General features: G+C 47.2%; 1 protein-coding gene across 1 annotated transcript in view; it reads left to right on the top strand.

The window, feature by feature from the left end:
* The window catches only part of ITM2B (integral membrane protein 2B), a 250,086-nt gene that overhangs the window by 194,763 nt on the left and 28,003 nt on the right, over window positions 1-27,320 (top strand). Inside the window, exon 5 of the mRNA XM_069639390.1 lies at window positions 9,852-10,002. Coding sequence (XP_069495491.1) covers window positions 9,852-10,002 — 151 coding nt within the window. The remainder of the gene's footprint in view (window positions 1-9,851; window positions 10,003-27,320) is intronic.

The following is a 27,320-nucleotide window of genomic DNA, read 5'->3' as shown; positions in this document are numbered from 1 at the left end:
TGAGGGGTGAGTCCTGTGTGGGGAAAGCTGCCAGAGGGGCCTCCGCCAACGAGAAAGGACCTGCGGCCCGCCACTCCGTGGCAGAAGCACCCCTCCCCCATCCCGGAGGACAGAAGGAACACCGAAGGCCCAGCAGTTGCCGTTCTGGGCGCAAGGCCCCCTCCTGAGGCTGGCAGGGCGTGTGCCCGCCCGGGGGGACTACCTAGGCCCAGCTAAGACTCTCCGTAGTGAGAGGGGGTGATATCGCCTGCCCCCCCAACCCCTGAAGGGCACCTCCATCCCGGCCTGCACGCACATTTATATATCTCGGCCTGGACCGCTGCTGGAGCGCGCCTATGCCCCTTCCTCTTCTCTCCCTCCCTGCGGGGGGGAACATCACTGCAACAAGTGCCACAAGGACTCTCCCCGGCTGCTGCTGTGACACGGACTACAGAGGCCCACACCTAACAGGCCCGGGCCGACGCAGGAACGCGCCTGGCCCCCCCTGCAAAGTACCTGGCCCCCCACGGGGTTCTCCACCCCAACCAAGTAGGTCAGCCTGGAATAGGGCCCCCCTGCAAAAGTGCACACACTATACCTCTGCAGGGCCACTCTTTACCCTGCGGGCCCCACTCCCTGTTTAGGGGCCTAATACCCTCCCCCCTGCTGGCAAGCGGTTGATGGCCCTCCACTTCTCCCAGGCATTCCTAGGAACGGTGCACTATCCGACCCCACCGTAGAGGAGGAAAAGCCGAGCCCCCCCCTGCCCATGCTCACCCGGATTACACACAAGGCCCGACACACCATCACAGGCCTGGGTGAGCCTTGGGAGAATCCCCGCGGGCTGCCGGCGACTCACCCATGCCCCGCATGAGACCAACAGCACCCAGCCCCCATCATAGATGATAAGGGGGAATTACCACTGCATTGAATCCAGCCCAGGGTGCCTTGGAAGCCATGCTCCCCCCACCGGTCTCACCACCACCGTTTTGACTGTGCTCGGGCCGACGCGGGAGCGCGCCTGGGCACCACTTTCACGGCCTACACCCCAACATCTGACCACAGCTACAGGGACACCAGAGGCCCGTTCCGCAAAACCCGGGGTTCCAGACAAGTGGCGAAAGAGCCCGCCTGATCACCGGTGCGGGCTCAGACCGTCGCGGGAGAAATTTGGACGCAACTTACACGTATTACTGCCAATACTAATAGGGACCATTTCTAGCAATAGCGGCACACTAATCCCTGTCCCCCTGATACACACTGCTCCTTGTGGACGGACCTCAGGAGAGTCAGCTATCTGCGATATTCAGGAATCCCAGCCAGTTAATCAGAACCACAAGCAATACTGAACTGACATAGCAAGCCGGAACGGCTCTGGACAAGTAACTCGAAGTATCTGAGGTCTGCTTCCTGGGCCTACGTGGGAGGCCACATTCCTCTCTGCGAATAACACACTCTACCTAATAGCGTGGGGTACCTCTTGAACACCACTACACTTGCCTTTCCGGGGGTGGAGGTGCGGGGGCCCTTGCCCCGTCCCAAATTAACTCATCTGGCCATATTCTGTGGGCCATTGTTACCTAGAGCTCACTATCTGAACCCACAGTTGGGGGGCGTTTGTATGGTCAGCAAGCACAGGGGGGGCCACAAGAAAACCTACTGCTCCTCCTGTAAGGCTGGCGCTGCCTGGCCAATGTAAAAACTCCCCCTCAGACCTCAACGACACGCACCATAAGCAAATCTGCATAGACCTCCAATCCGCCCTAACTCCCCTTTCCCGTACTGCTGGTGCTCCAGGCGGACCTGTCGAGCGCTAGCGGTCAGCGGGGAATCTGTGGAGGTGAATTCCAGCAGCCATGCAACCTCAAGGACAATCGGTAAGCCGCGCTTAGCGAGAGTATAGCTACGCCCCGGTGACCGATGCGGTCCGACCATACATACACATAGAATCACCGAAACGGTGCCTTAAAGTCAGGGTCGGCACTCTAATTCCCAGTCCTACAGCGTGAAATGCTGAGTCCGCGGACTACAACACTCCTCCGAAGTCACTACAAGTCCCGTAAGCAAACGTGACCTTAAGGCACTCCAACGTCTCAGAGAACGCCACAAAAGACCACAAGAATAACCAGGAAGCATCTTACGGCCCTATGAGCTCTAAGCTGTGAAGGAAGCGTACGCCTGGATTCAAGGAGTCATCCCCTCTCGACTTCCAAGTAGCTCTGTCTGCTCCGACGGATCAGCCCTGATGCCAGGGGTCAGAGGTAGAACTGGACAGTCAAAACCAAGAATCCAAGTCAAAGCTCAAGTAGGCCAAATTGAAAAGTGCTGGGGTCAGAGTCGACGAGAGGAGAGTCAGTCACCCCCCCTACTGGTTGAACATACAGTAGAAACAATACCACCCACAATGTCGTCGGATAAGGAGGAACTTCTGAACTGTCTGAAGGGAATGGAAGCCCGACTTACGAATTCGTTCCACAACCAGCTGGAACAGATGAAAGAAGAATTGAAATCCTCTCTCCAGGAAGTAAGCAGAGAAATGACGGACCTGGGAAATAGAGTAGATCTAGTCGAAAATGGCTTATCAACTGTTGCAGAAGAATCTACCCAGAACAGTGTCCTCCTGGCCAGCGCAACAACCAACTTAGAACTACAGGCAGAAGACCTTGAAAACCGCTCAAGAAGATCCAACATCAGGGTCAAAGGTCTCCCCGAAACGATCCAGGACTGTGACCTTAAAGATACAATGCAACTGTGCTTCAGCAGCCTTCTGCCAGAAATTCAATCAGACCAAATCGGCTTTGATCGTATACATCGAGTAGGCCAAAAACGGAATGACCCTGGCTCAAGACTCGGAGATGTACTAATAGCGGTAACGTCTTACTGTCAGAAAGAAGATATACTGAGGGCAGCAAGATTCCACAACGACCTCACAATCAATAGCTCCCACATCCAACTGTACCAAGACTTGGCACCTATCACGCTTCGCAAAAGAAGAATGATGCAGCCGATTACAAAAGTACTAAAAGCAAAACAGATAAGATACAGATGGACTCACCCTTTCGGCCTTGCATTTACATGGGAGGGCAAACAGCGGAAGATCACTACTTGTGAGGAGGGTGGTGCAATCCTGCAGCTAGAAGATATCCAAGATCCAACCGATTGGCCGAATACATCCCAATTCCCAAGACACAGCAAGTAAACCATGGGAATGGTCAATTGAGAAAAAGCGTAAATCTAAAAAAACAGAGAAGGCCAAAACCCAGCAACAGAGCCAGGAATGACAAGTTGTGTAAAGAAGTTTGCAGAAGCGACTAATCGGGGAACGTATAACAGCTGTATAATGATGAAGACCTACAACACAACAAAACATATGAAACCTACACAGAGGAGAGAGAAATGCACTCCTAGAAGGTGGGAGCTGAACGGGAGAACTACTAGACAGCGAGAAGAGCAAAACGAATCAAGAACCACAGCAACAGCATTAACCCGAGTCCCAGGGAACCCAAAAGTAAACGTGGAGAACACATATAGCCCAATCCAAGCCTACACCAGCGCAACCCCTCCAGTTCTAAAATGGCTGAGTCGAATCATATATCTGAATGTACGGGGCCTGAACTCGCCAATAAAGCGCCGAGCGATACTAAACTGGCTGAAATCAATGCAGACGGCGATTGGGCTTCTGCAGGAGACACATCTCCTCTCCAAAGACGAGAAGCGCATGGCCAGCCGGAGTTTTCCACAACAATACTTCGCTTCAAGTGGAGAGGAAAAAAAGAGGGGTGGCCATACTAATTGGGAAAGCACTCAACTTTAAAAAACTAGAAACTCGCAAAGACAAAGAGGGCAGATACTTGGGGCTCAAATGGGCTGATAAAAGGGAAATTGTACACAATCATAGCAATTTATGCCCCAAATAGTCATCAAGATATGTTCCTAAAGGACCTGCTGGCCAGTCTTGGCAGCTGGTGTGAGGGCCAACTGATAGTGGGTGGAGACTTTAACTGTGTTATGGACCTGATGTTGGATAAGACTCTTCCCCCAACAACCACTGATCAGTATAACAGACAAGCTCTGGGTCGGTTCTACAGAGAATTAGGAGTGATTGAAACCTGGCGATTTTTCCATGGAGACCGGAGAGAGTACACCTACTACTCAGCTGTTCACCTTGGCTATTCCAGGATAGATATGATATCCACAACATTAGTTCCGCAAATAACAGAAGTAGAAATTGGTGTGGAATACCACTCAGACCATGCACCAGTGATGGTGGGTGTGGACTGGGGGGTGGAAGGAAACCGTGCTAGACCACCCTGGAGATTAAATGAAATCCTCCTAAAAGACATCGCATTAAGAACTCATCTGGAGACCGCCATCAACAACTACTTTAAAGAAAACGATAACGGAGAAACGGCCTGGGGGGTAATATGGGACGCAGGAAAATCGGTGATTAGAGGAGAATTCATGTCACAAGCCTCAGCATACCACCGCGAAAGGGCGCTAGTGACAAACCAACTAGAAAAAGAGGTGAAAGCTGCAGAAGCCCAACATAAGACTCGATGCTCTAGGAAATCCTTAAGAGCACTACGGAAAATCAGAGCTCAACTGGAGAACCACACGGCGGACCAGGTGGCTCAGTCGCTGCTAAAGACGAAACAATCCTACTACATACATGGGGGCAAGGCTAATAGATTTGTGGCAGAAAAACTGAGAAAACAAAGAACCCGGAACTACATAGTGCAGCTAAATGACTCCCATGGGAAATCCCACACAGCAAAGCTGGACAAGACGGAAATAATGAAACAATTTCACATGGAACTATTAAAGGGGGAAAATCTAGATCCAGACCATCAACCTGCCTATATCAACTCTCTCCAACTGCCCCAAATTACAGAGACAGACAGAATCCATCTTGGGAAACCGATTATTGCCCAAGAAATCGGCGACGCTATCACAGCACTACCAGCAAACAAGACGCCAGGCCCGGACGGTTTTGGCAATGGATATTACAGGACATTCCGTACACAATTGCTAGGCCCGCTGTCAAAATTATTCAACACAATTAGGAAAGAGGGGAAGGTCACGCAAGATATGGGGAAGTCCATAACTATACTGCCGCTAAAATCATGCAAAGATCCCAAATATTGTGCAAGCTACCGGCCTATAGCACTGCTGAACATGGATGTAAAAATCTACACACAAATTTTAGCAACTCGTCTAATGGAAATCCTTCCAAATATAATACATGATGATCAAGCAGGGTTCATCGCAGACAGACGTTCACAAGACAACGTCAGAAGGGCAGTGAACGTCATTGATGCTGGACGACGATCACAACAATCATTTGCGATGGCAGCTCTGGATGCCACCCGAGCCTTCGATAGCATGGACTGGGGCTATCTGAGCTTGATTTTGGAATGGTTTGGTTGCGGTCCGGAATTTACGAAAATGGTGCTTGCCAACTACCAGCATCCATCGACAAGCTTCAGGATCAATAGTCTGAGCACAGAATTGGTGGAGATCGTCGGAAGGGGCACTCGACAGGGCTGCCCTCTCTCCCCTCTAATTTTCGCAATGGCAATGGAACCATGTGCCATGCAGATCCGCCAAGACGTCCGTATCAAGGGAGTTACAATAGGTCAGGAAACCCACAAAATAGCCCTATATGCGGATGACCTCATGCTCTTTATGGGAGACCCAAAAAATACAATGCCTTTAGCTATGGCCCAGCTGGAGGACTTCAGACTAGTCTCGGGGTTCTACATAAATTTCTCCCAATCGAAAGCTATGAACATAACGGCAAAGAGAGAAGACATCGAGACATTGGCAAAATCATTTCCGATGAGCTGGCTTGAAAGAAAACTGGAATATCTAGGAATTAACCTTGCCACCGATCCGCACAAATTATATCAGACAAACATAACGCCACTGTGGAAACAACTACAGGAAGACTTGCGCAGATGGGACTCCCAGGAGTTGTCATGGTTCACCCGCATCACAGCGGTCAAAATGACCATCCTCCCCCGCCTCCTCTGTGGTAAGCTCACTGCCAGTGCCAATACCACCGGCCAAGATCCGAGAACTGCAAGATGCGATATTCAAATTTATATGGCATAATAAGAAATCTAGAATTCAGAAACAAATCCTAATGCGCTCCCCACATCTGGGCGGTCTGGGAGTTCCAGAAATTGACAGATGCATTATGGCGGCACAACTAGCACCAATGCTGCGATGGGCGAAACCAGAGGATCATAAAGGTTGGTGCAGAATCGAACAATCAGTCTCATTCGTCCCCCTAATAGCCCTCTTGAGCCTGAGCAAAGAAAACCGAAACAGCAGAGAAGCTCTACTAGAAATGACGAAATGGTCTTTACTAACCTGGGACAAAGCCCGGAAAAAAAACGCATTCCTGGTGGAATGAGTCCATATACGCCACTGATGGGCAATCCGGACTTCACACCGGGTCTCTAACGGGGATACTGGGTGGGCTGGTCAGGGGCAGAATCGATCCAACTGAAAGACATGTACAAGGACGACGCTCCACTGCTCTTCAGATTGCCAGTTAAAATTCAACATAGGGGAAAACGAACGCTATAGATATGCGCAAATCAGGCACTGGATTACACACCCAATGGTGAAGAAAGCGGGCACGAGGACGCCATCAGGCCTAGAAATGTTGTTTCAAGAAGGCAACACAGCGAAAGGGGTCTCCAGACTCTACAAACTCCTCTCCAATGACCTGCCAACCGATCATCTCGCATACAAAACGAATTGGGAGAGAGATATCCAAGAGTCACTAACGGAGGAGGAATGGTACCAAATATGAGCACGTGCACACAGCACCTCGAGATGCACCACAATAAAGGAATCTGCGTACAATTTGTGCCTCAGATGGTATATGTTCCCGAACCGCATCCACAAAATTGCAAAGTCCTACTCACCAAACTGTTGGCGAAACTGCGGGGTGAAGGGAGACCCTTTACACATGTGGTGGATGTGCCCTAAAGCAGTTGCCTACTGGAAGGAAATACTAAGCTACATAAAAGACATCTCAGGGGTGGATCTACCGAGATCTCCGAAGACAATCCTCTTAGGGGTCCCTATAGAAGGGAAATACGCAATGTCAGGAGCGACAGCTAAACTCATCACCCATCTACTATAAGTAGCTAGAATGACTCTTGCACAAAATTGGAAAAACAAAGAAGGTCCAATCTCAGCATGCTGGTGGGTTAAGATCTGGGGGGTGATGGCTATGGAGAAGATATGCGCCATCAACACCGGCAAATACCTAAGATTCCTAACTATATGGAATCCATTTCATGAACATGTACGGGACAGAGAAGCCCATTTCTTCAAACCTTGCCTGTTCCGAAACACACATGTAACCTGAACTCTCTCAAAAATAAAGATAGAGACGCTGTAGTCAAGAAAGGGAAGAACACGGTAAAAGCCTGGACTCTGAAATATAAAATTAATACTTGTAGGGGGGTTGAGAATTGTATAGAGATGGAGGGACTAATTAAAAGAAATGGAGGGGTAAGAAAGGAGGGAGGGAGAGAATTCGGGAACCTCAGGTGGTAATGCAAACTAGAATGTTCCGTAAGACAAGAACATGAGTAAAAGATAGAACATAAGAGTCCAAGGTGCTCAAAAACTATGCTGTAATAGCTTATATGCCCTGGAACCAAAAATAGTCATGAAAACTAGACCGAAATGGTAATGTCGGATTGGAAAACAGCCTTAGAATGGACTGTCACTAAGACACAACTCGATCCTATATAATGTATGTAAGTGAAATTGATTTTGTATATATAAAGCTGGTTAAAAGCACAATTTCTTTTCGAAACAACAACAAAAGAGCATGGCATAAGCACTGGTGGTAATTAATTGAGTTGAACAGAGTTGTCATTTACAATACCTCCAGAGGCAGTCCGAATTTATTAACGCTTCAGTAAAACATTGACAGGGAGATGAAGCAAGGAAGGCAATGTATTGTGAAGTTTCACAACGAGAACCTTAAGTTAGAACCCATTGCTGCGGGCAAAATACTTCCCGAAAGTACCCCCTTTATGTTGCATATTCGATCTCAAGCCAAATCGGACTATGTAATAAGGTTGCCAAATGTAGTGGGGAGGATAATCGATTTTTGTTTATTAACTGTTCAATGGCTTTAGGAGATGACCTACTGTTGCGCTTATTCTTGCTGAATGTACGTAGGAAGAACTCTATCGAACTGTTTCTTATCATTACTGCTCTATGTGTTATAAATTGAAAATCTAATAAAATATTTGTTTTAAAAAAAAGAAAGCATGGTATCAAACAGTAAGACTGACACAGGTGATCACAGTTCAAGGCTGTTTATTGAACTTCAATTGGGTTTGGAAAACGCCCATGTAATCCTAAATCTAAAATGGGAGCAAGCTATGGCCAGCGAATAACGCAGTCCTAGTTAAATCTGTCAAATTAAAAGGGCCTAACTAATAAACCTATTCCCAATCTTTACTTCTAAATACAAATAGTGTTGGAAAGTTATGCAAAAGAAAAGTGTTCAAGAAATTATATGTCGGGATATTCGAGCCTTTGGCTCCCCTTCCCCACGTTTTCAGCACAGGACAAGGCGGCACACTCGAACTTAGCACACTCTCTGGCATGAGGATGCATTTCAAAACACTTCTCTAGCATGAGGATGCGTTTCAAAACTTCAACATCAGGGCCTTATGTGCCAAAGTCTGTTTTGCCATTCAGAGTCTCTTATTTCAGAGTGCCTGATACAATACGACAAAACTTAAAGTTCCTTTCTTCTGAAGGACTGACTAAAGCATATTCGCGCCGTATGACTCCTTTGTTGCAGGCTGCGGATCTCTAATTGTGTAATATTCCTTTAGGCTAATAGTTACTATATTTCTGAGGCTTGTGGAATCTGCTTAGATCACATGCTATGCATAGGCCGACATCTAGTGGAAGCTGCGGAGTATTAGTTTGTTTTTCAAAGTTCGAAAATGGAGGTTGATACAGGGTGTGTCAGTAATACTATCCCTAGTGTGACGTCACTCCCTCACGCGTCTAGGACCCTCAGATTGTTTTTTTCCGCCATACTGGTCCCCTGGCTTTAGCCATAATTTTGCAAAATATCTTAATATTTCCCCATCTTCTCCATCCCAAATGTCGAGTCACCGAACTTCGACACTCGACGCCGGCCCGGAGAAGAAAACGACCGTCGAGAGCTGCACAACGGACTTGGGCCTCGGAAGGCCTCTGGCCTCGGCCTACTTTGTGCTCATTGTGGGCTTTTGATTACCCTCACCCCTCCTTAGACCTAGTTTTGACCGCCGCCAATGCTACCTTGATTGGTCTGGCTTGTTCCAAGAAACTAGGCTGGCCTTTTGAACCTCTGCCCACCAGGTCAGAGTTCAGAAATCCAACTCAACACTTACCTCGTAGCAGAAAAGAAATGATTCTAAGCAGATGCAGAAAGACTATTGCTGGATAAGTAATGTTCGTCATATTGTCAATCTAACATTTATGTTGGCTTATAACCGTATACTACAAGTTATTTGTAGAAGAGAAATGTAGAAGAAATGGGAATGCCGAGACGGGCAAGAGGATAACACAGGCAGCATGTGTGACAGTGTTTACAAGAATGGGCCAATTTAAGATTTTCCATGCCCACTGGTAGCAAGGGTTCTGTACTAGTCTCAGTTCTCTGGGTAAACAAGAGCTTATAATAGCTGAACACTGCAAGTTTGAATAGGTCATCTGAAAGTCTCTTTTTTTTTTTAAAAAAAAACTTTGTCTTTGGGTGTATAGGTTATGAACTGTGCAGTATGCATCAAATTAAGTAAAGTATTTGTGCTAACCCATGTTTCTGGATGCAGGCTGGAACATATTTACCACAGTCGTACTTGATTCATGAACAAATGGTTGTGACTGATCGTATTGAAAATGTGCATCAGTTGGGGGATTTCATTGAACGTCTCTGCAGGGACAAAGAAACCTATAAACTGCAGCGCAGAGAGACTGTGCAAGGTGAGTCATTTCTAATTGAATAATGCTATGTTTCTTGAAACTATATAGAATGTCATGTGCAAGAATACATCTGCTAACACTATTGTAAATCCTTTTCTGAACCTTGTGAATCTGCTTAGCATCACATGCTTTGCATAGGTCGACATGTAGTGGTAGGTGTGGAGTATTGCACATGTTTTTGAAGTTAGAAAAGGGATGTCGACTGTGCGTGTTTGTAATCTTATCCCTAGAGTGACGTCTACTTTACCCCTGATCACTCGCGCGTCAAGGTCCATCAGATACTTTTTTCCGCAATTGTGGTCAGTCGTGTATACGTGGAGTCCGTAGTGCTGGTACTTTGAGAAGTAATAATTAAACTTTATTTTTTTCCACGGTCGCAATTCAATGCACGTTTCGACAAGCATCTTTGAAGACCTTTCAACTGCTGGGTTTGACGTATCCCATTATTCGACAGACTTTGGCCTACACCAGCCTTTGGCCTTGCAGTAGAGAGTGTGGGTTCTGATTATCTATTAGAAAATGCATCCTTTCACTTTCTTTGTACACTGCTTTACATTTAACAATGGAGAGAACTCCTTTTAAATTCTGTCCATCTTGCAACAGAAAGTAACCATGGAAAGACACTCATTGAGTGTGCAACCACTGCCTTCCCCGAGACCATCCAGATGGCGGGGTTGTGCATCGTGCAAACTGTAAGGCTAAAAGAAACGGTGGGCCCTCCATGCTACGACGGCCAAGTCCTATACCCCTACCGGTACCTTTGAATCTGACCGAGAAGGCCAAGGCGGCGACTGCTCTGTTTCCAGAGGATGAAGACCTTTTGAAGGAGCCTACCGGCTCCCGCGTGTTGGTCCCCAGCCCAGAAAGGCAGGCGCAGCACTTCGACAGATGCGCCGAAGGAAGGCTGCATGCCCGGGGAAGGCACCTCATGGCCTACTGACCACCCATGCCAAAAGCTTGCTGCGGTTCAGCATCCGCGTCTAGCGCAAGGCAAAAAAACAAAACTGGCGCTGTTTGACCTGCATTCAAGTCCTTCGACAGGTGTTTCATAGCTGTTGAAACAAACATCCAAATCGTATGAAACAACTACTGGTAAGGGGAAATGCACAGACATCTTGGGGGAAACACCAAAGACACACCATCTGTCCCACAAAAAGTAATGAAATATTCTGGACCTACCCAGCCCCCCCTACCACCCTATCTCAATCACTTCAGAAAAAGAGACCAAGGGAAGTGTGAGGAATCTGAGGGCATCTTCACTTCTTTCTCCAAGATCTGCTTCCCCCAGGTGACCAGGGAAAGGCTGTCGCTATCAGATCCTGACCCTAGGGGTGGATATGCAAGGGAGGATCACCTGGGTGGAGGAGATGGGGTACCCGTAGATGAGACCTGCTAGCCCACTTATTCTTCTCAAAATGTCCCCTTAATCCCCCAGACCTTTGTGGGTTATTGTAGGTCATATCCCTATTTTCCCATTGACCTTCATTCATACGCAAACCACTTTCCATTCACTGACGCTTTGGTTTGCTGCAGCACTCTGTGATCATTCAGTTTATACAATTCTTCCGCGGAGCTATATGTATTCATGCCACTGAAACCCATACTTATCTTTAAAACGTTTAGTGCCTGCTGTAAGTGGAAATAATACTGATTTTATTGGGGTTTATCTTCAGCCCGGAGTATTCACCATAGGTCACCACTTCTAACATCACAGGAGCCGGGTTGTGTTCCAGGTCCTTAATGTAAAGCACCATATTGTCGGCGTATAGGGAAATGACCACTTTGTATAATTGTATTCCCCCTATGAATGTCGCTCCCTGATCCCCCTCAGCTAGTGGTTCAATCGCCAGTGCGAATAGTAGCGCCAAGAGTGGACACTCCTGTCCTGTACCTCTATCCAAGGGTATGGCCGGCGTCAATAGACCGCTCACCCGCACCTTAGCGCTGGATGCGGTGTAGAGCAGTTGGACCAGTGTGATAAAATCCTACCCCAGACCTAGTCTGCGGAGCACAGTGAACAGAAAGGGCCACTCTACAGAATCCAGTGCTTTTGTGGCGTCTAATAGCGTTGCCACTATGGATTCGTCTTGTTGGACAGTTGACATCAAGCCGAACATTCTGTGTAACCCATAGGAGGTGGATCGTCCCGGAATAAACGCTGTTTTGACGGCCTCGACACATCTGTGCATCTGTGGGGGTAGCCTGGATGCCAATATTTTGGCCAGGATTTTATTCTCCATGTTTGAGGTATATGGGTCGATAGGAGGAGCACTTGTCTGCTGCTTTGTCTGGCTTCAGGAGAACCACTACCACTGCTTCTCGCAGCAATTCTGGTAGTTGGCTTTCTTCCAGACTTTGCCAGTATACTTCTAGTAGATGCAGGGCTATCTTGGTGGAAAAGCATTTGTACAATTCGGCTGTGTAGCTGTCTGGACCCGGGGCTTTCCCGGATGGTAATGACTTAATGGCTGATAGAACCTCTTCCAGAGACTGGGGACGGCCTAGCCATTTCCTCTGTTCTGTCGTGCACCAATATAGTGCCACCCTGTCCAAGTATTCCCCCAGTTCCTGCTGTGTTATTTGAACATGTGAGGAATACAGCTGACTGTAAAAGGTTTCGAACTCTCGGACGATGTCTTTATCTCCCTACTTCACTTCCCCCTGTGCATTTTTAATAGATCAGACCCAGCCCGATAGCTTTACTAACCTTGCTGTTCTCGCTAGCACCCTACCTGGATGTTGTCCTTCCCCCATATTGTCGTATCTCTGCCTTGCCCCAGAGATGCTTCACTTTTCTTTGAGCTAGTTCATTGAATAATTTCAATTGTTCCTTGAGCTCTGCGTGTGCAGTTGTTACCCCCCCCCCCTTGTAGGTGCTTAATCCGCCATCGATCTAAACTCGTTTTCTAATTCGTTTCAGTATCCCCACCTCCCTAGATATGAATCTCCCCTGACAACACATTTGAAACTTTCCCACAAAGTCGCATATGATCACACCAATCCCACATTTAGTAAAAAAAAAGTAATCTATGGTTTTGGATAATCCCTCCCGGAATGTCCAGTCTGTCAAACATTTGCTTTTAAAAGACCATTTACTTCTCCTGTCCATTCTGTCAGGTATTGTCAAGGCAAGGAGTACTGGTGCATGATCAGATGGTCTGTGAGTGTGCGTGAGCACAGCAACAACCCTTACCCAGCCAACTAGTGTGCGAGAAATCAAGAAATAGTCCAATCGTGACGCAGAGCCATGAACCGAGGATTGAAATGTGTATCCCCCTCCCCCGGGGTGCCTTACCCTCCCAGATGTCCTTCATTTCCCATGACCAGCACATGTCTCGCAGCTTATTCATCACTTTAGATGCAGGCCTGAGGGTCCCCCACACCCCTCCCCGGTCTGTCCTGGTCAGGGTTCATTACTGTTAGTTACCCGCCCAGACAATTTCCCCATGAGGGGCTTCCTCTAGTTGTTTAGTTATTCACCCCAGGGTTTCCACCGAGTCCTGGTTGGGCCTGTAGAAATTGATCGGGTTATGCACCCGGCCATGTATTGTCCCTCGTATCATTAAAGCACGCCCCTCCTGGTCTCTACTCTGAGCAATCATACGGAAACCCACTGTGTTCTGCAGCAATATGCATACTCCCCTTGAGTACGCAGAGTATGAGGAGAAATGGCAATGGCAGCCCCAATTTTGCCCAAATTTTGCTTCCGTCCGCAGGGTCAGGTGGGTCTCGTGAAGGAACGCTATGTCCACTTGATGATGCTGCATATATAGAATTACCTTGCAGTTCTTAGATGGGCAGTTCAGACCCCTGACATGCCATCTTATGCTTATACCATTTCGCAGTGATTGAATCTTGGTCATCCCCGTCCTTCCCCAGCTCAATGGTGGCACCGATTAACTGACTCCATGACCTAGAAGAGGAGGTAGTTCCGGAAACCACTGCAAACTGTCAGTTTCCCAACAAAGCCCAACCCCCCACATCCCCACCAGCAACCCCAACCTGCCAGTTAACCCCTGCCTCCTCCCCCTTATAACAAACAGATGCTCACGCCAGAGGACCAGCCACCCGGACATCCCCATTTAAAGTTCAAATCTCTGACTGCCACCAACTTGGTGACCATCTTGAGTGTTTTCCGTGGCTGCCTCTGTTTTTGTGCCCGCTCGGGGGTAGCCACCCCGTCCATTGTTCTCCCCTCGGCGTGGTACCCTGGGTAGTGATCCAAAAATCTATTTGCCTCCTCCGGGGTGTGGAAGAATAGTGCACGGCCATTATCCTCCACTCTGAGTTTGGCTGGGAACAGCATTGCATACTTGATATCTCTTTCACAAAGCCTTTTCTTGACTTCCATAAAAGTTCTCCTAGAAGACTGCACCTTGTCTGAGAAATCAAGGAAGAAACGGATTGATGCGTCTTGGTATGTCAAGGATCCCATTGCCCTGGCCCTCCTAAGTGCCTGGTCCCTAACTCGGTAGTTCAATAAGCGGGCTTTTATAGGCCTGGTTGGGGCACCTGGTATCGGGCGTTTCCCGCTGGGGATACAGTGGGCTCTTTCTACAATGAATACTGCAGAGAAGCTGTGTCGACCAAGGGTGTCCCTTAGTAGATCCTCCACCATCTTCTCCATGTTGCCCTGATCCTCAGCCTTAGGCACCCCGATGATTCTCATGTTCCTGCGGGACAGGGATTCAAGCTCGTCCTGTTTATCTGACTGTTCTTCGAGGGCTCTTTTAACCAAAACTATCTCTCTTGGTGGTGTGAGATTCATGCTCAACGATGGACGCCCTCCACTTCGTCCAAACGGTCCACATGTTTGTCGAGGCGGACCTGCATATGGTCCACTTTACATGTCAGCGTGTCCAAATTCCCCTCCAGGGATTTTATGCTTGTATGCTTGTATGACCTTGCCCCAGCATATTCTTGATGTCCATAAGTGCACCCCCTGGGTCGAGGACAGGGGACGGAGCGGTGCCGTCCGGGGATTCGTCTCCGAGGGTAAGTTGTTTGGACGTGGTAGTGTGTTCAAAATACATCTTTGATTGTTTGCTGAACTTTTGGGATTTCTACATGATTTTTTGCCGATTCAGTTTTGTTCACTCCCCATGGTCATGTCTGCAATCTACTTCTTGAGGGGAGCCCGGACCTGCACCACCCCTCCTTTGTTCCTAAACCACATTCCCACTCGCACTGCAGCGGTCGACTGTGTCCCTCCAGGTTGCGAGGGTGCTGGGGGGGGGGTTGTTCCACCTCTCCTCTCTCACCTTTTGTTGGGTGCCTGCTTCCCCCAGTTCTCTTCCCCTCAGGGTGGGTGTCGGGGGTAATAGGCCCTAGTACCTCTTGTGTGCGCCCAGCGCTGTTGTGCTCATGCAGGGTGTTGCTGCGCCGGTGTGGAGGCCCTGCTCCAATGGGCCATGGTGTGGACTGTTCCGGGGTTGTACGGGTGCGCCTCGACCTCCGGCGCACCACTACTCCTATTTAGCTGTGTCCCAGGGGCCACGCTCGCATCAGGAGTGCGGCTATGTTAGCTGTCATAGATTACCATTGTTGACGCAGGCAGGGGATCAGCACCCCCCTCCAGAGTGTCCGCGGGCTAGCTGGCAGAAGTGCACAAATGTTAGCCGCCGCCCGGGACTGGGAGCTAGCCCCCACAACCCCCGGGTCCTCGCGGTGTTACAGGCGAGGGGGGAGGAAGAGGGGAGTAGGTGCTGGTTCCTCGCAGTGGGCTCTCCAGGTCTGGTGGTCTCCCCCAGGGTCTCCAGTTGCTGGGGTCTCCTTACCACGTATTGACTAGCCTGTGCTAGTCTACCGCATCTCAGCCTGCACCGCTTAGGACCTTTGGTGTTGAGCACACAGGCTCCCTCTCAAGCTTTGCTGGCTGGTGTTGGAACTTGGGCAGTAACGCTGATCTCACAGCTTCGCTTGCCCTGCGACGGAGTCCGCGTGTTGGCGTGCAGGGCCTCCCTCAATTGTTTAGTGATCAGGATAGTCTCTGCCGTTGATGTGTTCCGTGGCAGCAGGTCCGCTCGTCGCCAAAATATCTCTCTGGGCTCTCGGATTTCTTGTGGTTGTCCGCCACGGGGTCAGGCGGTTCCACAGGTGGTGTTAGGGGTTTAGTTTATTATTTGATATTGCGCTCCAAACCCAAGGGTAGTCGGGCGCAGCAGTAACAAGAATACTTAAGCTTGGTTACATACAGTGGGTACATACAGTGGCTGCATTTACATACATTTACAATACAAATATATAAGGTATGGGTACATCACGTCACATAGGAGGTGGTGGGATAGTCTTTAGTAAAGTTATGAGGAATACCATGGTAGTTACATGCAATCTTCCAGGACCTAGTGCAAAGGATAAGTTTGAAGGTCGTCATTAGTCCAGAGCCAACTTTTCACGTTACATCTGAATCTAGAGTAAGGTTGATCAACTCTCAGAGCAGTAGGGAGTGCATTCCAGGCACGGGCAGCTCTAACCGGGAAGTTTGCTCCGCCCGCTTTTGTTAGTCTGAATCTAGGAATTTCTAGTAAGAGATGGTTAGAAGCTCTAGTGTGGTGACTTGAGGATTTTCTGGTCAGTCTGGCCGAGATGTATGGGGGTGCAGTATTACTCAGTCCTTTATGGGTGAGGGATAGCATCTTGAGGTGAATTCTGTCAGTAATTTTTAACCAATGATGGTCTTTCCTGATATGAGATATATGTGCTCTGTGGGGTATGTCGAGGGCTGCTCTAAGAGCATTATTCTGCAGTATTTGCATTTTGTTTGACAGTTTTGTTGACACCTGCATATAGGGCATTGCAATAGTCCAACTTTGACATTACTAAAGCGTTGGCTAGTGTGATAGTTAGTTTTGGAGAGGTAAGGTCTGCAGGCCCCAATTAATTTGCAGGTGTACGCTGCGGAGGAAGCCAAGGAATTGACTTGTTTTTTGAGAGTTAGTGTGGAATCAAGGTAGAAACCTAATGTTTTTACCTCATTTACCACCTTGATTATATTGCCATGTATATTAAAGGCAGAGTAACTTGGGCTTAATTTTTTGAGATTAGTCATAATCCAGGAACAGTATCTCTGTTTTGTCGTCATTCAGGCAGAGGCCGTGAGAGGCCATCCATGCATGAATGAGGAGGTAGATCTTGTTTACTAGAGCTGTGTCTTCGACAAAATTGCCAGATAGTGGTATGAGGATCTGCGTGTCGTCTGCGTAATTAGTATAGGTTACCCCCAGTCTGTCAAGTTTGTCGAAGAGAGGCTTAGTGAAGATGTTGTACATTGTGGGGGGGACGCATAAACCTTGTGGGACACCACAGGTGATTTGTGTTGGGTCCGCTGAAGCTAAGGGGGAGAACACTCATCGTACGGTTGGCTAGGAAGGATTGTACCCAGGCTATAGCTTCACTTGAGAAATGGGCGGCCGACTCTAGATGATTGCATAACACTGCATGGTCCACCAGGTCAAAAGCCGCTGATAAGTCAAGGAGGAGAAGCATAGCTATTTTATCTTTATCCTTCAACTCGTCGATTTGTGTCTTGAGGTCAATTAAGGCTGTTTCAGTACCGTGTTGTGGTCTGAATCCAGATTGGCATGATCCAAGTAGTTAGTTTGAATCCAGATAGTTTTGGATCTGGAGGTAGGCTACTCTGTCGATGATTTTAAGAAGGAATGGGACCGTGGTGATAGGCCTATAATTCGTTGATATAGCTGGGTCGAGGGTCTTTTTTGAGAAGCGGCAGTACCCAAGATTCTTTTAAGGTTGGTGGGTACAGTGCTAGATCTAAAGGAGGCGTTTATTAGTTTAGAGATGAAGGGTGCTAAATTTCTAGCTGCATCCTTAATAACTTGTGCCGGGCAGCTGTCGCCTTGGCAGTTCGATGGTTTCAGAGATTACATGACCTTTTCAGTTTCCAATATGGATATATTGGTGAACCTGAATGGTTTGCAGCTGCTTGGCGTGTCTGTTCTTGGTGTATCCATCATAGGTGTGGGATGTGTTTCTGAGGAGCTCAGAGGCTTTCTTGTTTGCAATTTTGGATTGTAGGGTTATGATTTTGTTTGCTAAGGCATTTTGAATGCTGGTGCACCATTGTTTGTCTTTGGGGACATTATCTGTAGGAGTAATCAGGTTTTCCATTTCCCGGAGGATGGTGAAAAGTTCTTTAGAGTTAGCTTTACTGATTCTCTCATTGAATGTGTTTATTTTGGTTTGGATTATTTCTTTCTTATATTTTTTGGCAAGGTTGGCAAGTAGTTTTGCTCTCAGCTGAGGGTGTATGCCTCCGGATGGCTTGAAGTTTACGTTTTTGGATTCGTAATTCTTTGAGGTGAGGGGTGAACCATGAGTTGAGGTGAGATTCTCGTTTACTTTTACGTAGTTTGATCGGGGCAATCGTGTCCAAGGCTTTAGACATAGTGTTGTTGAATGTCTCAACTAACGTATTTGGGTCAGAATTAATAGCTCTAGCAGAAATAGCTGGTAGGAGGAGTGGGAGTAGTTTTTCAGCAGTGATTTCTTTTTTGCTTCTGGTTGGCAGGGGTGGTGCTATTTCACGGGTATCTGCTTTAAGAGGCTCTATGATGGGTGAGAAGCAAATAAGGTGGTGGTTGGTCCAGGTTGTGGTAAAATATTAGAGATGGTAGTGGCACAGTTTCGGGCGGCTATCCAGTCTAATGTGCGTCCTTTTATATGAGTGGGGGTTAAGACTTTTTGGGTGAGGCCATGATCGACTAAGATTGATTGGATAGAATGGGCCTATTTATCCTCATCATTAAATCCCAGGTTGAAGTCACTTAGTAAGAGGAGCTGAGTGGTGTCTTTGATGTTGTTAGTGAGGAGGCTAGAGAGGTCTTCCTCAAAGTTACCTAGTGGGCAACATGCATAAGAAGGGTGGTTTAAGTCTTTAAGATGGTTTGCTAATGTGTGCAGGCGCTAGGGGGTTGCGCCTGCTTTGTTAGGCTGTCTGCTTCCCTTGAACCACATGGTATTTTTATGTTGGGTGTCTATCTGTGATAGTGAGCCCACATAAAAGTATTACGGTGAGCAGAATCGTCCAAGACATTTACTGTTTTGATAATATACTGTTTTTCTTTAATAGTGTGATAAGTACTTTTTTGAGCTAATCGAGATGTAAATCTGTAATGGGGCACAAAACGTGCACTTGTCACTCGCTATTGGCTTGTGATATTTGACTCTGGCAAGTGAGAAATGATGTATGTATAGACTTGAGGTGACGAGTGACATTTTTATGGCTGGTTTGTAGTTTGCAACTTGAATGTTTGCCCCCCTGTCTCGAACATAATAAAAACATATATTTTTCAGTATATCAGTTGGATGTATATTCTACAGACACGTTTGTGGGCACCCCGATGTTCTAGTTCCGGCCTTGTAGCTCTGTCCAAGTTGCCAACCTCTGAGTGATTTTGCTTCCCTTTCTTATCAGATATGTTAGCCCCCTTTAAGGTTTGTGGTTGTAGATCCCTTGACGGAGGATTGTACGAAAACTTCCACAACAGCCGTTCACATACGACCCCCGATTTTGTTTTGTGATCTGCATTGGATGCCCATAAAATTACACCGTTTTTTCGAGTTGTTATGCATGGCCCATAGCTGTTTGTAAGGGAACACCCCCTGCTTCTTGTTGCCTCACTTGGCCCATAACCGCCTGCCCAGAACTATGTTATGCTAATTCCTTGCTGTTTTAAGTTCCTCGCTATAATTAATCACGGCTGGGTGGAAGAACTTCTTCAGTCCTGGCACCCTCACTTTGAAAATCGCTTCCCTTTTGACTGTGCTTCAAACAGCAAGAAAGCCTAGGTATTCTCATCTTCCTAACTCTGCCTTTCTTTCGGATGGTTCTTGTTTCTCCAAAGTGCCAAGGAAGTCACTTTTGGCTGTATGGCCGCTTTATATATGTGCTTAACATATACATAAGGATACTGAGCAGCCGAATCGGGCACAGAAAATGAACTTGCACAGCTGCTGGGCATACATCATTCCTCACTTGACACAACGTAAGTGTATCATGTACCAAAACTGCAGTTTTCCACCCTGGAGTCTTCGGATTTAGCTTGTTTTTTAGTACTAATTGTATTGCCACAGCACAGACACCATATGGACGTTTCACACGCAGAAGTGGCCCACTGCTCTTGCTGTCTTTTCCAAGATGTCCTCACCCTTTTGCTTTCAGATCTTTAATTGGATTGGTGTGCCAAAAATAGCATAGTCTGTAAATGTTAACGGGAAAAGCAGGCATAGGGAGGTATCATCACCTCAAGGATTGTATTACTGTGTTGTATGATTGATCTGGCAATCTCCTAATTAAGTCTTTATTAATATGGTGGACATAGTTTGTGCCATCGCCAAGTTTGCCGTAGTCTCCTTGCTGGGATCTCCTTATACACAAAAAGAAAATGAACAATCTGCATTTCATCTGCTGCATGTTTGCAAGAAATTAATCTTCAGTAGGCCTGTAAACTCGCATTCTTCATTCAGATAGCCATGGGCTAGGTTTCCACTGCCAATTCATGCTTTGACAGTGCACTTGCACACAGAACATCCCTAGAAGGGTACACTCCCTCTCAAATGAAATGAACCCAAAAATCAAACTGTTCACAGTAATTAAGTTTCTGGAGCTTGTAAGTCTATGTAGATTCACATGCAATGCATAGTCGGCCATCTAGTGGTTAGCTAGTATTACATCTTTCTTTAATTCGAAAAACTGGGCGTCAACATGGGCGTCCCTGTAACACTTGCCCTATCCATCCTCAGATTGTGTTTTTTTTCCACCATCGGTTGGCAGCAACTTAGAGACGTTGAGACCAGAATGCACTAAAACTACCCAAACATTGAGCCTGAAAGTAAACATTTTTCAGACAAGGGTAGGGAAAATACCCCTTAAGCCCCCCCACACTCCCCCTCACTCCCTGCCGAAGCACCTACCACCCCTACCAAAAACAGTACTACACTGAAGGGACTAGTACCATTTCAGGGCTTATGAAAAAGACTTTATTGGACATCTCCGAATCAGAGGAGGACTGGGAGGAGGGAGGACGTAGCCCCGACAATGACATTTTCAATGTTGAAGAACAAACGAGAAGTGAGTACACTGACGTTGGTGAACACCCCTCGACGAACGAAGGAATGGTATAGGACTATATAATGGCCCCCCCAGATGAGGAAGGGCCAGCAGTATCTTCCTCCAACCTAGTCCCTATATTAGCACAGTGGTTTGGCATTATGGCAGAAGAACCTACAGAAGTAGTAGACTGTATGCGTCATAGTAGAGGTGAAAAGACAAGTGTCTCATTGCATACTTCTACTTGCCTCAGTTAAAAATAATAGCAACCCTCTTTAGCCAAGCCTGCCACCTCTAGGGCAGTAACCCAAGGGTGGAAAAGGTTTAGGTTGATTACGGCAAATCCATTTGGTCGAATTTCTTTTTTTTGACTGCTTGAATTTGCCACATACATATATGCGGGGGGAGACCACCCTGCACACCCATCCTTACTCCCCCTACATTAATTACTTACATATACCCACCCCCAACATATATATATGCAGCAATATTCGGGCATAAATCTGCGACCAATTTTCATGCAGCCAAATTGATCGTGCAGTAATCCACAAAGCCCGAAAATAAATACAAGCCATCAGCTACAGACCCCAGGCATAAAAGGCTAATCTATCCCAGACGCTTTAGTAGTAGCCCCAGCACGTAAGAGAGCTACTTTGCCTACGGCAGTTACTGAATATCCGCCACTTAGTGTGAGCAAGGATGGGAAGAGGTTTGGAGTGGTGAAGGGGGGGGGCTTGGCATCCAATAGGAAAAGGGCCTTACTTGCACCCTCAGTATGGTATGCTGGTATGCTTTCTCCCGTTGCTAACTCTCCTGTTAAAAAACACTGCACATTCTATATTTCATAGGTTTTTTGTGAAGGAAATAAAAAATATTTGGCTGCTCTGTGGCTATTTTGAGGAATGGTGGGCAAATTTGAACTGTTTTGTGGCTGCCGATTCACGTTGCAATATTCCTCATAATAGCCCTTGGTCATTAACAAATATTTGTAAAAAAAAAAATAAAGGTTTAAGATTGATTTTCTGTCTCAATTTGTGCCCCAGGCCATCGTTCTTCCCCTCCCTACAATCTAGGGTTTGAATATGACCTACATAAACTCGCAAAAATAAATGTTACAAGGTTTTTTGTAAACTAAAGTATTGGTCAGTGGGCAGGTGCTACTTTGAGCAATTATAGCCCATTTTTTAGTCTCTTTGTGACCATGAATTCACGAACCCCCCAAAATAAACTTATCACAAAAATTGCCCCAATTGCTCAAAATAGCCCTGATTTAGTGACATTTTTTTTTCCCAACTAAAGAAGCATGTAACATAGATTTTGCAACATTCTTATTTGTGCCCCCAGGCTGTCTTTGTGGCTATGCCAATATATGTAGTGTTAGAATAAGACGCACACATGCGCTGTAAAATCTTTCATCTTTTTTTTTTTTAGTGTGAAATAAAATATTTGTCAGTGGACAGAGGCTATTTTGAGAAAATGTAACCATTTCTGCGATCGCCTCTATCTTTTGGCCCCAAAAATAGAAATGGCCCTGAAATTTGCCACACTTCCTGTTAACAGCCCAAGCCCACTGACAAATACTTGTTTCTTTTACAAATGTTTCAATGTAACATTGTATTTGCAGCAGCTGAATGCGTGCTCTTTGCTTCTGTTCCTGCACACATGTTGAGATAAGGCAAGCAACAGGTGAGAGGGAGGTGGATGTCTAAGGAGTCTGCGAAAAAGTACATTGTTGCACAGTATTGATACCTCTTACTCTAGAACATGGGTGCACAACATACGGCCCGGTTGCGGCCCGCCATGCCCTTTTGACCGGCCCGCGAGGCACAAAGACTTTCCTAATGGAGGGCGGCCCGCGGCCATCCTCCATTAGGAAAGTCTTTGTTGTCTTCCGGGCCGGTGAAAACGCTGGCCCTCATTGGCTCAGCACACACACGCATCACGTCGCTCCTACGAGCCACGTAATGCGTGTGTGCTGCACCAATGGAGGGCCAGCACTACGGCTGGCGTGGTCCATAAGGCTTGATGCCGGAAGGCATTTCAGCCTTGCTGGCCACGCCAGCCGTAGTACGATTCCAGCTTACCTGCCTTCCAGCACGTCTCCGGTAAGTGGTCTGTTTGTGTTTGTGTGTCGGGTTTGTTTTGCTTTATGTTTGTGTTTGTATTGGGGGGGGGGGGTGTCGGATGTGTATGAATGTTTGTATTTTGTGTGTATGTTGAGATGCGGGGGGGGGTGTGTCGGGTGGGGGGTGTGTCGGATGTGTATGAATGTTTGTATTTTGTGTGTATGTTGAGATGCGGGGGTGGGGGGTGTGTCGGATGTGTAAGAATGTTTGTATTTTGTGTATGTTGAGATGCGGGGGTGGGGGGTGTGTCGGGTGGGGGGTGTGTCGGATGTGTATGAATGTTTGTATTTTGTGTGTATGTTGAGATGCGGGGGTGGGGGTGTGTCGGGTGGGGGTGTGTCGGATGTGTATGAATGTTTGTATTTTGTGTGTATGTTGAGATGCGGGGGTGGGGGGGGGTGTCGGATGTGTATGAATGTTTGTATTTGAATGTATTTTGTGTGTATGTTGAGATGCGGGGGTGGGGGGGTGTCGGATGTGTATGAATGTTTGTATTTGAATGTATTTTGTGTGTATGTTGAGATGTGGGGGGGTGTGTGAATGTTTGTATTTGAATGTATTTTGTGTGTATGTTGAGATGCGGGGGTGGGGGGTGTCGGATGTGTATCAATGTTTTGATTTGAATGTTTTTTGTGTGCTGAGTTGGGGGGTGGGGGTTCGGGTCTGTATGGGTGCATGTATGTGTGTGTGCCGAGTAGGGGGTGGGGGTTCGGGTCTGTATGGGTGCATGTTTGTGTGTGTGCTGAGTTGGGGGTGGGGGGTTTGGAGTTGGGGGGGGTGGGGGGTTCGGGTCTTTATGGGTGCATGTTTGTGTGTGTGCTGAGTAGGGGGTGGGGGGTTCGGGTCTGTATGGGTGCATGTTTGTGTGTGCTGAGTTGGGGGGTTTGGTTGGGGGGGGTGGGGGGGGTTTGGTTGGGGGTGAGGAGGCCATGGGGCATAGTGTTTGGGTCTGTATGGGTGCATGCTTGAGAGTGTGTGCTGAGTTGGGGGTGGGGGGTTTGGAGTTGGGGGGGTGGGGGTTCGGGTCTTTATGGGTGCATGTTTGTTTGTGTGTGTGCTGAGTTGGGGGGTTTGGTTGGGGTTGAGGGGGCCATGGGGTGGGGGGTTTGGTTGGGGGTGAGGAGGCCATGGGGCATAGTGTTTGGTTGGGGGTGAGGAGGCCATGGGGCATAGTGTTTGGTTGGGGGTGAGGGACATATGGGGCATAGTGTTTGGTTGGGGGTGAGGAGGCCATGGGGCATAGTGTTTGGTTGGGGTGAGGGACATGAGGCATAGTGTTTGGTTGGGGGTAAGGGGGCCCTGGGGCATAGTGTTTGGTTGGGGGTAAGGGGGCCATGGGGTGGGGGGTTTGGTTGGGGGTGAGGAGGCCATGGGGCATAGTGTTTGGTTGGGGGTGAGGAGGCCATGGGGCATAGTGTTTGGTTGGGGTGAGGGACATATGGGGCATAGTGTTTGGTTGGGGGTGAGGGGGCCATGGGGCATAGTGTTTGGTTGGGGGTGAGGGACATGAGGCATAGTGTTTGGTTGGGGGTGAGGGGGCCATGGGGCATAATGTTTGGTTGGGGGTAAGGGGGCCCTGGGGCATAGTGTTTGGTTGGGGGTAAGGGGGCCCTGGGGCATAGTGTTTGGTTGGGGGTGAGGGAGCCATGGGGCATAGTGTATCTAGGGTCAATAAAATATATATAAGTTAATTAAACAGACGAGATACAATAACTAAATAGAAATAAATTATAACAATGGAAAATGTGTAGTACAAAATGTAAGTTTGAAATGCAAATAAAAATCGTTACCCCTCAAAAACATTCTTTTTCCATGTGTTTAGTACAAATTGGGGGTTTAAAAAGCCTCCTGCCACGCCCCGCCTACCGCCCCGCCCACATTTACTTTTCGGCCCACTATAGCCCTCATGTAAGGTACTTTCGGCCCTCTGTCAAAATCAGTTGTGCACCCCTGCTCTAGAACATTGAGGCCCTGCCATCCCTCCCTGTCTCCACTGAATGCCTGTGTAAAACTATTCTAAACCAAGTGACCTCATCAACATCTTTAGTTGCACCCAAGTCTTCAAAGGGTATTTACAAAACAAAAAATGCATTATTTAATCTCATGCTGCTTTACATTCTTATATATTCAGGCTTCTGTTCAAGATGGGGGTGGGGGGGAACAAAGCTACATTTATCCTCTTCTTGCTTAACATTATTCTACAAGAATGTATGTGTTGGTTGGAGTGGAAGATATGTGGTCAACGTTCTATTTCAGACTGGGCACAACTCCCTGCATCACCACTAAACTGAAGTGTGTGATCTTAGACAAATGATTTTTATCTCACTGTGACTTATCCGTGCAAAGTCCTTAGAACGGATTCAGTGAACATTGTACTATAGGAACAAAATGTAATTCATAGAATGCCTGGAGGCCATAAAAAGGCAGTGGTGCATGGTATAAATGAACATAACCTATTGCACATCTTAAATGTTTGCTTTTCGTCATATTGCCTTCTATGTTGCCATCTCATGTCACTTCTGTAAACATAATTTTTAGATTTTTGCACATTGGGGCCCTTGCACGTCTTTTGTCACACAGACCCTCACGCATCATTGCACCTGCCCGGGATACTGATATAGGACATCGTTCTGCACACAAAATTGACAACTTTCTAAGCGGAAGCGTGGTGACTACCTCTTTTGACGGTCTGTTCCCTTAATAGCCTGTCCATTAAGAACATTGTATATCCCATGTTATTTCTCCTCCAAAACGTATATATGTTAGGAAACGCGTGTTTTTCATATAAACTGTTCAAAACTGTGTTGCGTGCTATTATTTTCCACAAAGTTATAAACGCAGATTTTAAGATTTTGGGCGAACACTGGAAAAACACTACTGAAATTGACAAAACAAACTCTGACAGCCAAAAATCCTAAAATAGTTTAGACACAGCGTGCTGACAAATAGCAGACATGGCAGTTGTAGAGAGACCTGCATGTCTTGAGGACACAGGATTCAAAACAGATGCAGGTTACACTGCTAGATCAGCCTGTAGAGGAAACGTATCTAGTCAGGGTAGCAGTGAATGAGGCTCTAGAGAGGACAACACATGATCACAACACCCTTAAAACTCAAGGCCACATTTCCGGGGCAACCTTTAAATGCAGAGGTTTCCTCAAAATAGATTCGGCCAAAGGTCTACACTCAACCAACTACTCACTTGGTACATGTCTCTGGAGGAGAGGAGGGGCAAAATCCTCCCCAGTACCTTCAATTTGGCATAACCTTCATTACAGATCGACAAATTGCTCTGGATCCACAAGGAAGAAATATAGCCCCCAAGCTCTTAACTGATTCAGCGGGAGTGGGACAGGGCCCCAGTGAAGCTGGCCAATAATCGGTGCTCCAGGATGAGCTAGAATTGGGAGAACCCAGATCTGTTTTGTCCCTATTCAACTTATACCAAGTCCACGTCATGCAATCGCCAATAAAGAACAAATCATTTGGATGGAGGGTCAGTCATAGGGAATTTAAGATGGAAAAAAGATCTGCATAGCATCTGCATAGCTGTAAACATGTACTTCATGTTCCGGAATAAAATCAGCTGAAGGTCACAAGTACAGATTAAAGATAAGTGGAGACAGAGCAGAACCCTGAGGAACACCACATGTCAATGCCTCCGGGGCAGATTTGAAAGGAGGAAGATACTGTTTGAAATCGGTCAGAGAGTGGCGATGGGGGGGGGGGGGGGGGACTGCTGCGTGGCTGCAAGATGGCCGCTGCCTGAGAAGGCTCCGAGCACCAACCCGAAATCCTGCTGGTTTTCTGCACTAATCTGCAGCTGTGGTGTCTGATAGGTATCCGGTGATTGCATCTAAAACAAAGCATCGACAAACCATACCATGTGGGAAAAAAACCCCATTAAAAACACATCTAATGCATTTTTTTTCAATGGTAAAGGGTTTAGTTTAGTAAAATTGTTTTAAACCATTGAAAAGGGGATTTGGGGGGGAACCCCCCATATAACCCCCATACATAAAAATAAAATGCATTTGTTTTTTTTTTTTTAGATGCTTTGTTGTCAATGGTATGGTTTGTCGATGCTTTGGCTGTCGATGCAATCACTAGGAACCGTCTGACTG

The sequence above is a fragment of the Ambystoma mexicanum genome, chromosome 7q, assembly GCF_040938575.1.
Source record: "Ambystoma mexicanum isolate Mex_15411 chromosome 7q, UKY_AmexF1_1, whole genome shotgun sequence".
Lineage (NCBI taxonomy): Eukaryota > Metazoa > Chordata > Amphibia > Caudata > Ambystomatidae > Ambystoma > Ambystoma mexicanum.
Note: the sequence above shows the minus strand (reverse complement) of the source record. Positions and strands in the feature narration are given on the sequence as shown.